This window comes from Stegostoma tigrinum, chromosome 10, assembly GCF_030684315.1.
Source record: "Stegostoma tigrinum isolate sSteTig4 chromosome 10, sSteTig4.hap1, whole genome shotgun sequence".
Lineage (NCBI taxonomy): Eukaryota > Metazoa > Chordata > Chondrichthyes > Orectolobiformes > Stegostomatidae > Stegostoma > Stegostoma tigrinum.
Genome location: NC_081363.1, coordinates 2,987,859 through 2,999,890, shown reverse-complemented (window position 1 = coordinate 2,999,890; position 12,032 = coordinate 2,987,859). Strand labels below are relative to the sequence as shown.

Below are 12,032 nucleotides of genomic sequence, written 5' to 3'. Positions count from 1 at the left end.
AAAGCCATGCAGGGAGGAAACCCATGTCAATACCATGTCTTGCTTGGGATCATAGTGTGCCAAACACTTAGAGGTTGATAGCTGTTACTTTCCTTCACTGAAAGTGAAGCATTGTCTCTGTGATCATTTCCAAAGCTGAATCTTTTTTAGGAGTTGATGCAAAAGTGCCAGAAATAAGGCCAGGCTATGTATGAACTTTCCATGATAATTTACCACCTGAGCCATGGACACACGTGGGAGCCAGACCACCTTTGATTGCCTGTATTTTATCTTTTAATGGGTGTAACCCAGTTATGTTTATCCTTTAACCCAAGCTCTGTGGCCTGGAACCCTTGTAATGTGTATGCCCACCTTGGAGAAACATCTCAGGACAATGTCCAAGTTCTCGAAGTGTTCCTTATTAGTTTTCCCTTTTATTAGAACATCATCTCGATAAATGGCAACCTGAGGTAGACCTTGCAAAATGTTCTTATCATCCACTGAAAATTTGAACCAGCTGACAATGCCTGGTAGCTTCGTGCACTGCTACAAGCCCTTCCTGGGCATTCAATATAGCACACTTCTGGGAATTCTTGTCTCAATGTAATTGCAAGTGCTCAAGCCAAGCTTTGTGAAGGGCAGCCCCCTGCCAGCTTTGTGAAGGGCAGCCCCCTGCCATCTTTGTGCATAAACACTCTATGCAAGGGACTGGGTACTTATCCAGCTGTGAAAAGCAGCTTGAAATTTCCCCAAAGGCAAACCAAGCCATCAGACTTCGCAATCCATATGAACCCAGTACTGCCCATTCGTCAATCCATACTGGTTTAATGATTCGAGACAACAAGGTGTAGAGCTGGATGAACACAGCAGGCCAAGCAGCACCAGAGGAGCAGGAAAGCCAATGTTTCGGGCCTATACCCTTCTTCAGAAATGGGGGATGGGGACAGGGTTCTGAAATAAATAGGGAGAGAGGGGGAGGCGGATTGAAGATGGATAGAGGAGATTTTAGGTGGAGAGGAGGTGGTGGTAAGTTAAAGAGGCGGGGGATGGCAAGGCCGAAGAGATTACAAGAGAGTTGCAGTGGGAGAGAGATCCCCAGAGGTTTGTCTGGAGGGAGGAGGGTAACTTCTTCAGGTTAGGCATCCCTGGAAGAGGCTTTGCAGTGAGGTTAAAATTGTATCAGAGATAATAGGAAATGCAGATGCTGGAGAATCCGAGATAACAAGGTGCGGAGCTATAGTTCCTATTATCTCTGATACATTTTAACCTCACTGCAAAGCTTCTTCTAAGGATGACTAACCTGAAGAAGTTACCCTCCTCCCTCTGGACAAACCTGAGGGGATCTCTCTCCCACTGCAATTCTCTTGTCTGCCTCCTCTCCACCTATCTTCTCCTCTATCCATCTTCAATCCTCCTCCTCCTTTCTCCCTATTCATTTCAGAACCCTCTTCCCCTCCCCCTTTTCTGATGAAGGATCTAGGCCTGACACATCAGCTTTCCTGCTTCTCTGATGCTGCTTGGCCTGCTGTGTTCATCCAGCTCTACACCTTGTTATTTCGGACTCTCCAGCATCTGCAGCTCCCATTATCTCTGGTTTAATGATTCCTTTGCTTTCTAGCCTTCTGATTTCTGCCTCTATCTTTGCCCAGAAGGCAAATGGTTTTGGGTGCGCCTTACAGAATCATGGGACTGCTTCCTGGTCAACACGCAAGATGGCCTTGGCTCCTTTAGTCCCTAGACTTTCCTGAAAACCATTTGGGTATTTAATTACGACTTCACTCAGGCAACCATTTTCTAATCAAAAAATGTTGCGTGCCCTCAAGTAGTGCTCCCCAAGCTCAGTTGTCCCGGTGAATGTGTCCACTTCCATCGGAATACCCTGCAACTCAACTGCTCCACTTGCCACATTTTTCAATAATAAAGCCACACATTTGAAAAATTCTTCACCATCCAAACCTTTAACACTATGGTAGGCCAAGTCAAAGTTTGGAAAATTAAAATCCCCATTGTTACAACCTTATTATGCTTACGTAAATCTGAGATCTCCCTACATGTTTGTTTCTCAATTTCTCTCTAACTATTGGGGGACCTAGAGTGCAATCCCATCAAAGTGATCTTCCCTTTCTGATTTGTAATTTCTACCCATATATTTTCACTGGATCGTTTTTCAGAAATATCTTCCCTAGTTACAGCAGAAATGTATTCCTTAATCAAAAATACCACCCAACTCCTTTCTTGCCTCCTTATCTAACCTTCCTGCGGCATCTAAAACCCGAAACACTGAGTCATCAGTTTTGTCCATCTCTCAGCCAAGTTAGTGTAATACCTATGATGTCTCAATCCCAAGTTCTTAATCATGCCCTGAGTCCATCAGCCTTACCTGTATGACCCCTTGCATTCAGGTAAATATGATTTAGTTCTTCAGAGTTACCACATAGTCTGACTCTCTTGTCTTTCCTTTCTAATTGACATGCTCTTCTCACATTCAGAAATGTCCTACAATTTACTCTGCTCATCTTTGTCAGTAAACAGTCTCCCTTAATGGAATGAGCAAATCTGCATTGTAAGAAATTGGTCCCTTTCCAGCTCAAGTTAGACCCATACTTTCTGAACAGGTCTTTTCTACCCCAAAAGACATTCCAATTGTCCAAAAACGTGAGTGTCCAAACAACACACCAGCTCTTCAGCCATTGATTTATCTCAATTAACCTTTCTGAGTTTGGCATTAGGAGTCAACCAGAAATTACTACTTTTAAAGTTTTAGAAGGCATGGTCAGCAGGTTTGTGGACGACATCAAAGTTGGTGCATAGTAAAGAAGGGTATCTCAGATTACAGAGGGATCATGATCAAATGGGTCAATGGGCTGAAAAATGGCAGATGGAGTTCAATCTGGATAAATGCAAGGTACTGCAACAAACGAGGGTAAACCTTGAACAGTGTTCTCAGACAGAGGGACCTAGGGGTGCAGGTACGTAAAGTTTGAGTCACATGTAGACAGGGGGGTTAAAAAGGGGTCAGGCACAATTGCTTTCATTGTTCAGTCCTTTGAGTGTAGGAGTTGGAACGTTATGTTGAGATTGTACAGTACTTTAGGGAGGTCTCTTTTGGATACTGTGTCCAGTTCTGGTCGCCCAGTTGTAAGAAGGATATTATCAAGCAGGGATGCCTAACTCGAAGAAGTTACCCTCTGGACCAACCTCAGGGAATCTCTCTCCCATTGCTCCATCTTCGGTCCGCCTCCCCCTCTCTCCCTATTTATTCCAGTTCCCTCCCCCCATCCCCATCTCTGATGAAGGGTCTAGGCCCAAAACGTCAGCTTTTGTGCTCCTGAGATGCTGCTTGGCCTGCTGTGTTCATCCAGCCTCACATTTTATTATCTTCTATTATCAAGCTGGAGAGGGTTCAGAAGAGATTTACCAGGATGCTGTTTTGTACGGAAGGTTTAAGTTATAAAGAAAAGCTGGACAGGCTGGGACTTTTTTCACTGGGGTGTACGAGGTACCAAATAATGAGAGGTATAGATAGAATTAAGGTAGCTGACTTTTCTTAGGATAGGGCATTTTAAAACCAGGGCACACATTATGAAGGTGGGAGATCTTTAAAAATGAGATGAAATACATAAATTTTCACAGTAGGGCAGGTTTTGCGTGTGGAATGAACTTTCTGAGGAAGCAGTGGACGTGGGTGTAATAACAACTTTAAAAGACATTTGGATGGACACATGAATAGGAAAGATTTGGATGCATGTAGATCAGGACCAGGCAGGTGGGACTAATTTAGTTTGGGATTACAGTCAGCGTGGACTGGCTGGACTGAACTGTCTGTTTCCATGCTATATGACTCTATGACTCTCGTATCTGTTTGTAGTCCAGTTGGACTTCAGCTAGTAGGCACTTTTGCGATAGTTACACCATTACTTTCACATTCCAAACGCTCTCTAAGCATCTCATTAAGATTTAAACCAAAGTCACAAGCTTCTGCCACTCCTCTTAACCTTGTCAAAAATCCTGATACAGATTCCCCTGGTTCTCAAATTGTTGAGTAAAACCAATAACGTCTGAGAATTAGAGGAGGCTTGGGGTCGTAATACTCCATAATTATGTTAATCAGTTCTTAAAACATTTTGGTATTTGGTTCCTTGGGGAAAGTTAGGCTCCTAAAAAGATAAAAAGCTGCAGCTCCATGGGCTATCTGGAGAATCACTGTTGCCTCTTGTCCGACATAATGTCATTTGCCCAGAAAAAAGTAATACGTTCTTCCCACTTACTGGGCTTGGTCTTCGGCAGCAGGGTCAAACGTGTCCAGCCATCCAAACAAAGGCATGATGTTGAAAATGTTTACCGTCAACTCAAAGACTGTTGCAAGCAAATTTCTTAGGAACATACTTTACTCTCATTACCACGGAAACAACTCCACAGGAGCTGGTATCCCATCATCAAGTTACTCTTTATTTACACATGAACTTGTTTCACTTTAGTATTACCCTTCAGAGTGAGTTATCACAGCACCAGAATCTCATTTTATCTGACTGCCAGGGCTCCCTGATTGGACCAGATTAATAGCCCCAGTCAGGGAACTCATATTCTATGAAGTCCAGCTGGCTGGCCTCATTCCAACCACTACACTTCTCTCTCAGAACACTGGTAAGGGTCAATGTTAGCTGTAGAGAGGACTGGGCCCTATGCACAACACTTCACTTGTACTCACCTCTCTCACTGACCACCACCCACTCTATTCCCCACACCCTCACCAAGTTTTAGCAGGCTGCTTGACCACGAGGGTATCATAGTCAGCCAAAGCTGAATACTGTCCCCACTGCAATTCACACCAACAGACTCAGATATATACTCAAAGATGCCCTGACACACTTACACACACTAAGGTAAAATCTCTCTGGCTTGCTCTCCCTCTCTCTCACACACACAGACACACAGCCACACACACACACAGCCACACACACACACATACACACACACAGCCACACACACACACACACACACACACAAACACACACACACACACACACACACAGACACACAGACACACACACACATACACAGACAACACACACACAGACACACACATGCAGAGACAGGCACAGATTTCAACATGCCAATATTCTGCACTAGGTTGCATTTGTAACTACTTTGTTGTAATAAAAGAGCCCAATCACAAGAGCATTACAAACAAGATTTAATACTGAACCACCAGAGCAGATGACCAAAGTTTAACTGGACCAACTATGTAAAGATTTTGGCTGCAAGAATGGCTCAGACACTCAGAATCCAGCAGTGTGTAACCTGTTCTGATGAACAGTCACCAGACTCAAAACATCAACTGTGCTTGCTGCCCACAGATGCTGCCAGACCTGCTGAGTTTCTCCAGAAATTTCTGTTTTTGTTTCGATCTCCACCATCTGCAATTCTTTACTTTATTTCAGTCTGTAATCAACACCATGGCTCCTCATAGCCTGTCCACCATCTACAAGGCACAAGTCAGGAGTGTGATGGAATACTCCCCACTTGCCTGGATGGGTGCAGCCCCAACAACACTCAAGAAAGTTGACACCATCCAGGACAAAGCAGCCCACTTCACTGGCACCTTATCCACCATTTTCAATATTCACTCTTTTCTCCACTCATGCACAGTAGCTGCATTGTGTACTACCTATAAGCTGCAGTGTGACCACTCACCAAGGCTCCTTTGACAGCACCTTACAAACCTGCACCTTATTGCAACACCTAACATCTAGAATGACATGAGCAACAGATACATGGGAACACCAGCCCCTGCAGGTTCTCCCCTGAGGAGTGTAGGACCAGCTAGTAGAGTGACTTTAAACACTATGTCAAATCAGTGGCAATATTTCAAAAGTACTCATAGGCTCTGGGACATGCCTAGGAAAACAACCATAGAAATGTGAACACTGCTTCCACCTGCCATCGACCCCCCCTGTTCTAAGAGACCATTGGGCAATGATTGAAAGCAAGAACTCTGACACACTTTTCTCTTTCCTGTCGCAGGACATTCTACGACCAAGTATAGCATCTGCGTCTCTCCTACTGTCTCGGGCATGCTCATGCTGTACAGGCAGTGGATGCAACGCCAAGATGGTACAGGGCTCATCCACTCCCATCTGCTTGTCTTCTCTTTGTTGTTTCTCCTTTTTGCTTTGGCTCTGTTTCCCTTTTCTATTTAACGCCTGGCTAAAAGCGGGTGGAAGGGGCATCTGGCAGCAGCACCAATGCCAGGAGAAGCCGGGCACAGCACCACCGCAGCCCACAATCTTCTTGCGAGCGAGGAACAGAGTCCCCTGGCCTGGGCATGGAGCCGAGGGTCCAGGTCCGCAGCTAGGCCTGGGCTCCTGAAGGAGTTGCAAGTGTCGGCGAGAAGGACGGAGGAGGGCCCCAGTGGCAGATGACTGGCAGCGGTGAGCAGGAAGAACATCACTCGGCGAACAGGAGGCTCGGAACCTGTGTATCCCCAGGTCCATGGCTCCAGCTCGGACACAGTGGTGTTCATGACTGTGGAGGCAGTGGGTGCCCATAACCGAGACCTTTAGGCCCGTTACAGAGACCCAGGAGAGACTTAGGCCGATGTCAAACAGCACCTGGAGGAGCAACAGAGGAGGAGCAAGAAGAAGAAGGAAAAATGAACTCTATTGCAGTAAAACCTTGCATCCAGTGTTTCAAGATGGTGCTGCAGCGTGGAGGGACTTTGTGCACAACACATGAAAAGACTCTTTTCACTGTATTTTTATATACATGAGAAATTAAAAGCCAGTCTAATGACAGCCATGTAACCAAAGCTGATTGTCATAAAAACCCATCTGGTTTATAAACGCCCTTTACAGAAGTCAGTCTGCCATCCTTACTTGGTGTGGCCACACTGTGACTCACAGTAATAGGTTTGATTCTGACATGACCTGTGGGCAATTAGGGGCAGGCAATAAATGACAGCTTGGTCATGACACCCACATCCCATGAACAAACAGAAACAAAATCTGTGCCATATAGAGCCACTTGCATTAAAAGAAAACCAACAAAACAGCTCCAAGAGCAGAGGATGCAAAAAAGGGCAGCTTATTTCGTCACATCTTCAGGACTTATTTGGAGAAAGGAAAGAATAAAACAGGCAGTTCATTCACTACTGTCTGCTTTCTGCTTGTCCAACACTCCCCCAATTCTCACAAGTCATTTGCTTCATGACTACAATTTGCCATAAAATCGCCATATTTGACAGAGCAACTTTGAAAGCTTCTCTTCACAGCCAGGAATTCCGACATGTAGAGGGGTGGGGGGAGGGTTGAATCAGCAGGTTGTGCTTCCGTCTCTCTCCACCCACTTTCCTTACACTCAGTCCTCCAAATTCCCTACTTTCCTCAGCTACCAGCCCCATCCTGTCTCCTCTCCTCACACGGCACTCCACCATTTTCCTTCCCTAGCCAGTAGAGGAGTGGTGTGTGAGAGTGAATGGCTGTGAGTCCTCAGCAGGCTAAAGGCAATGCAATATGGGTGTGCTAAAACAGGTATCAGGAAGCAGCTGCTTAGTTCATGTCCATCATATTTCTGATGCAGGAACACATGAGACAAAATTATACCTGCCCACCCTGCCCGTCACCTTCGCTGGACTCTCTTACCTTGCAACACACACTTCACATTGTCGATGTCAGCTCCTTCCTCTTGCTCTGATGTAGGTGCAGGACCTGCAGACAACATCCTTCCCGGCCCCTGTTCATGGGGGGGGAGTAGGACCCGATGTGAGAAAACTTTATCAACAGCCCAGAAATAAAATGACAAATACAATGCATCAAATATCTTTTAAAGCCGAATTGCTTTGGAATCCTGCTCCTGACTGCTGACAGCACTGAAGCTCTCAGCACTGAGCTCCTGTTCCACTGCAGGACTGTGTCGAGTGGAGAGAAGTCACTGGCGCGCCAACACCAGCCCAGCAGTGCAGACTCCACCCGCTGAATTCATTTCTCTCTGGGCTGGCACTATTGTGTCTGTAAATATTCTACTCACTTGGCCCCTGTCCAGGGACAACTTAATTTACATCTCACATTAAACAAACCTCCACACTGTGTCAGTAAAAGCCAGGACAACCCGCAAAATTTACTCGTCTTTTCTTTATGAAACAAAACAAAAAAACTCCTGACGTCTCAATCTCTTCACACTACTGTTCTCCATTACAACTTCGCAATTATACAGCAATACCTTGATCAGTATTGACGTCTATCTCAATTATTTCCTTTTATCCTCTTCAAGTAATACAAACGGCTGGACTCAATGCAGCAATCACTTCCCACTGATTAGACGACAAAATAATTTTCTGCATCAACTTTCACTTTAAGCACTGTTTGGTTCGGGGATGAACTGAGATATAACATCAACTCTTGTGCCTGAGGCAGATCTTAAACAAGGTGACTATGCTCACCTCGGAATCTGACACTCTCACTCAGAGGCCAGCACCCATTCATTCCAGGATAGGGCTCGGCAATTTAACTCAGAAAAATGTGGCTCTATGTATTCTAGCCTTTGAGCAGCACAGCTATGAAGCAGCAGCAATTCTCCCCAAATTCAAAGTGGCTCTCCATTTAATCTCCTCTCCTGAAGGTGCTGACTCTCACTGGGATACAGGGTCCCCCTCCCCTCCTGAAGGTGCTGACTCTCACTGGGGTACAGGGTCCCCTCCCCTCCTGAAGGTGCTGACTCTCACTGGGGTACAGGGTCCCCCTCCCCTCCTGAAGGTGCTGACTCTCACTGGGCTACAGGGTCCCCCTCCCTCCTGAAGGTGCTGACTCTCACTGGGGTACAGGGGCCCCCTCCCCTCCTGAAGGTGCTGACTCTCACTGGAATACAGGGTCCCCCTCCCCTCCTGAAGGTGCTGACTCTCACTGGGATACAGGGTCCCCCTCCCCTCCTGAAGGTGCCGACTCTCACTGGGGTACAGGGTCCCCCTCCCCTCCTGAAGGTGCCGACTCTCACTGGGGTACAGGGGCCCCCTCCCCTCCTGAAGGTGCTGACTCTCACTGGGATACAGGGTCCTCCTCCCCTCCTGAAGGTGCTGACTCTCACTGGGGTACAGCGTCCCCCTCCCCTCCTGAAGGTGCTGACTCTCACTGGGATACAGGGTCCCCCTCCCCTCCTGAAGGTGCCGACTCTCACTGGGGTACATGGGCCCCCTCCCCTCCTGAAGGTGCCGACTCTCACTGGGATACAGGGTCCCCCTCCCCTCCTGAAGGTGCTGACTCTCACTGGGGTACAGGGTCCCCCTCCCCTCCTGAAGGTGCTGACTCTCACCGTGTCTGGGTCCCTGGCAGTCCTGAAGCTGCGCTCAGCAGACTATGGGTCTGTAGCTGCTCACGCTTGTGTGTTTCCCTTCTTCCACTGCAATCTGTGAGGCTGATCTTTCAGCTGTTGTGTAGAACTCTGCACAATTCATTTCACTTTCTCTTTTGCAAAATACAGTCTGCCTGTCTTGGTTGACCGACACTCTCCTTCGCTTATATTTTGAGAAAAAATTTTCTAAAGTGTTTACTCTTCATTCTTTTTCTGCATCATTTATTACACCCTATCTACATTTTATTGCTCTTTACAGATCTCCCAATGCAGAGGATCTGATTTTATTTTTATATGGCACTTTATTTATCTTGGCACTGTTCCTTACCTCATCAGTTGACTTTGGTTCTTCAGTAGAGTCTTTGCCTTTTAGGGCTACTCGCATCGTACCAAATATGTCTTTGAATACTTTCTACTGTCTGTAAGATTACAGGATAGCACTTAAAAGGATTGCTGCACTGTCTTCGAACAGAGATTCCAAACCAATTGCCCATTCAGGTGGTACTTTATTGACAAGAAGCTGTAAAGCTTTCTGAAGTCCAGTATTTGTTCCTTATCTAAGATCATTAACCGTAGAGTTTGTGGTCAACATCACACGGCTGTTTAGGATAGCTTGCTTTGTGGAAATTGCCTGTTGCGTCTCCTGTAACAGTGACAACACATCAGGAGTACTTACTCAACTGTGATAAGCTCTGGAAAGTCCTAAGATTATGAAAGGTACAAGTCATTAGTAGATCCAGCCAGTTTATTGTGGTCCATCAAAGTCTCACTCCTTTGAAGTTTTCCTGTGTTTTACACTCGTTACGGTCCTCTCCCATTAAGATCTGCAGCACACCTCTCCTCACTCCTAATATAGTGTCAACTGCATTCAAACACACCCACTCAGTGAAGCTCTAATTTGGGAGAGAGGACAACCAGCTGTCCTGAGATTTGACATTGGCACAGTTCAGTGTTTATGAAATGGGTGGGAAAGGTCATGACAGTCCCTCAGTTGTCTATTTCATAACCATGAAGATAATGTGATTGTAAATATGATCTGTGTAAAGCCAGAACAGCTATCCAGCTTGTTCAGTTCTGCCAGCCGTATTGTTTGATCCATTCCTGGTATTTATGCCCATCATCAAATACCACAATTACATCTGTAGCACATAAATAATACTAAGGAAACACTGCTGATCTATTACAATTCACACCAAGGAGTGAGTTACTGTAGCATCATACACTTTTACTTGTAAGTTGTAACTTGGAACATAGAACATAGAACAATATAGCACAGAACAGGCCCTTCGGCCCTCGATGTTGCGCCGACCTGTGAACTAATCTAAGCCCATCCCCCTACAGTATCCCATCATCATCCATACGCTTATCCAAGGACTGTTTAAACGCCCCTAATGTGGCTGAGTTCACTACATTGGCAGGCAGGGCGTTCCACGCTCTTACCACTCTCTGAGTAAAGAACCTGCCTCTGACATCTGTCTTAAATCTATCACCCCTCAATTTGTAGCTATGCCCCCTTGTACAAGCTGATGTCATCATCCTCAGAAAAAGACTCTCACTGTCCACCCTATCTAATCCTCTGATCATCTTGTATATCTCTATTAAATCCTCTCTTAGCCTCCTTCTCTCCAATGAGAACAGACCTAAGTCGCTCAGCCTTTCCTCATAAGACCTTTGCTCCAGACCAGGCAACATCCTGGTAAATCTCCTCTGCACCTTTTCCAATGCTTCCACATCCTTCCTGTAATGGGGCGACCAGAACTGTATGCAATATTCCAAGTGAGGCTGCACTAGCATTTTGTACAGTTGCAGCATGACATCACGGCTCTGGAACTCAATCCCTCTACCAATAAAACCTAACACACCGTAAGCCTTCTTAACAGCTCTATCAACCTGGGTGGCAACTTTCAGGGATCTATGTACATGGACACCAAGATCCCTCTGCACATCCACACTAACAAGAATCTTTCCATTGACCCAGTATTCTGCCTTCCTATTATTCCTCCCGAAGTGAATCATCTCACGTATATCTGCTTTGAACTCCATTTGCCACCTTTCAGCCCAATTCTGCAGTTTATCCAAGACTCCCTGCAACCTGCAACATTCTTCCACATTGTCCACGACTCCATCGACTTTAGTATCATCTGCAAACTTACTAACCCATCCACCTATGCCTGCGTCCAAGTCATTTATAAAAATGACAAACAGCAGTGGTCCCAAAACAGATCCTTGTGGCACACCACTAGTAACCAGACTCTAGGCTGAATACTTTCCATTAACCACCACTTGTTGCCCTCTTACAGAAAGCCAGTTTCTAATCCAAACTGCTAAATCTCCCTCAATCCCGTGCCTCTGTATTTTTTCCAATAGCCTACCATGTGGAACCTTATCAAAGGCTTTACTGAAGTCCATTTACACCACATCAACTGCCCGACCCTCATCCACATGCTTGGTCACCTTCTCAAAAAACTCAGAGGTTTGTGTGACACGACCTGCCCTTGACAAATCCATGTTGACTATCTCCAATCAAGTTGTTGCTTGCTAGATGATTATAAATCCTATCTCTTATAATCCTTTCCAAAACATTTCCTACAACAGACGTAAGGTTGACATGTCTATAATTATCTGGGTCATCTCCACTGCCCTTCTTGAACAAGGCCACAACATTTGCAATCCTCCAGACCTCTGGTACTGAACCTGTAGACAATGAGGAC

At 45.8% G+C, this 12,032-nt stretch overlaps 1 protein-coding gene across 1 annotated transcript in view; it reads right to left on the bottom strand.

The window, feature by feature from the left end:
- LOC125455504 (nesprin-2) overlaps positions 1-9,754 on the bottom strand; it is a 367,488-nt gene extending 357,734 nt beyond the window's left edge. Inside the window, exons 1-2 of the mRNA XM_059648913.1 lie at positions 9,650-9,754; positions 7,620-7,710 (exon numbers count right to left, since the gene is read on the bottom strand). Of these exons, the coding sequence (XP_059504896.1) occupies positions 7,620-7,710; positions 9,650-9,706 (148 nt within the window). The 5' untranslated portion in view covers positions 9,707-9,754. The remainder of the gene's footprint in view (positions 1-7,619; positions 7,711-9,649) is intronic.
- Between the last annotated feature and the right edge of the window lie 2,278 nt (positions 9,755-12,032).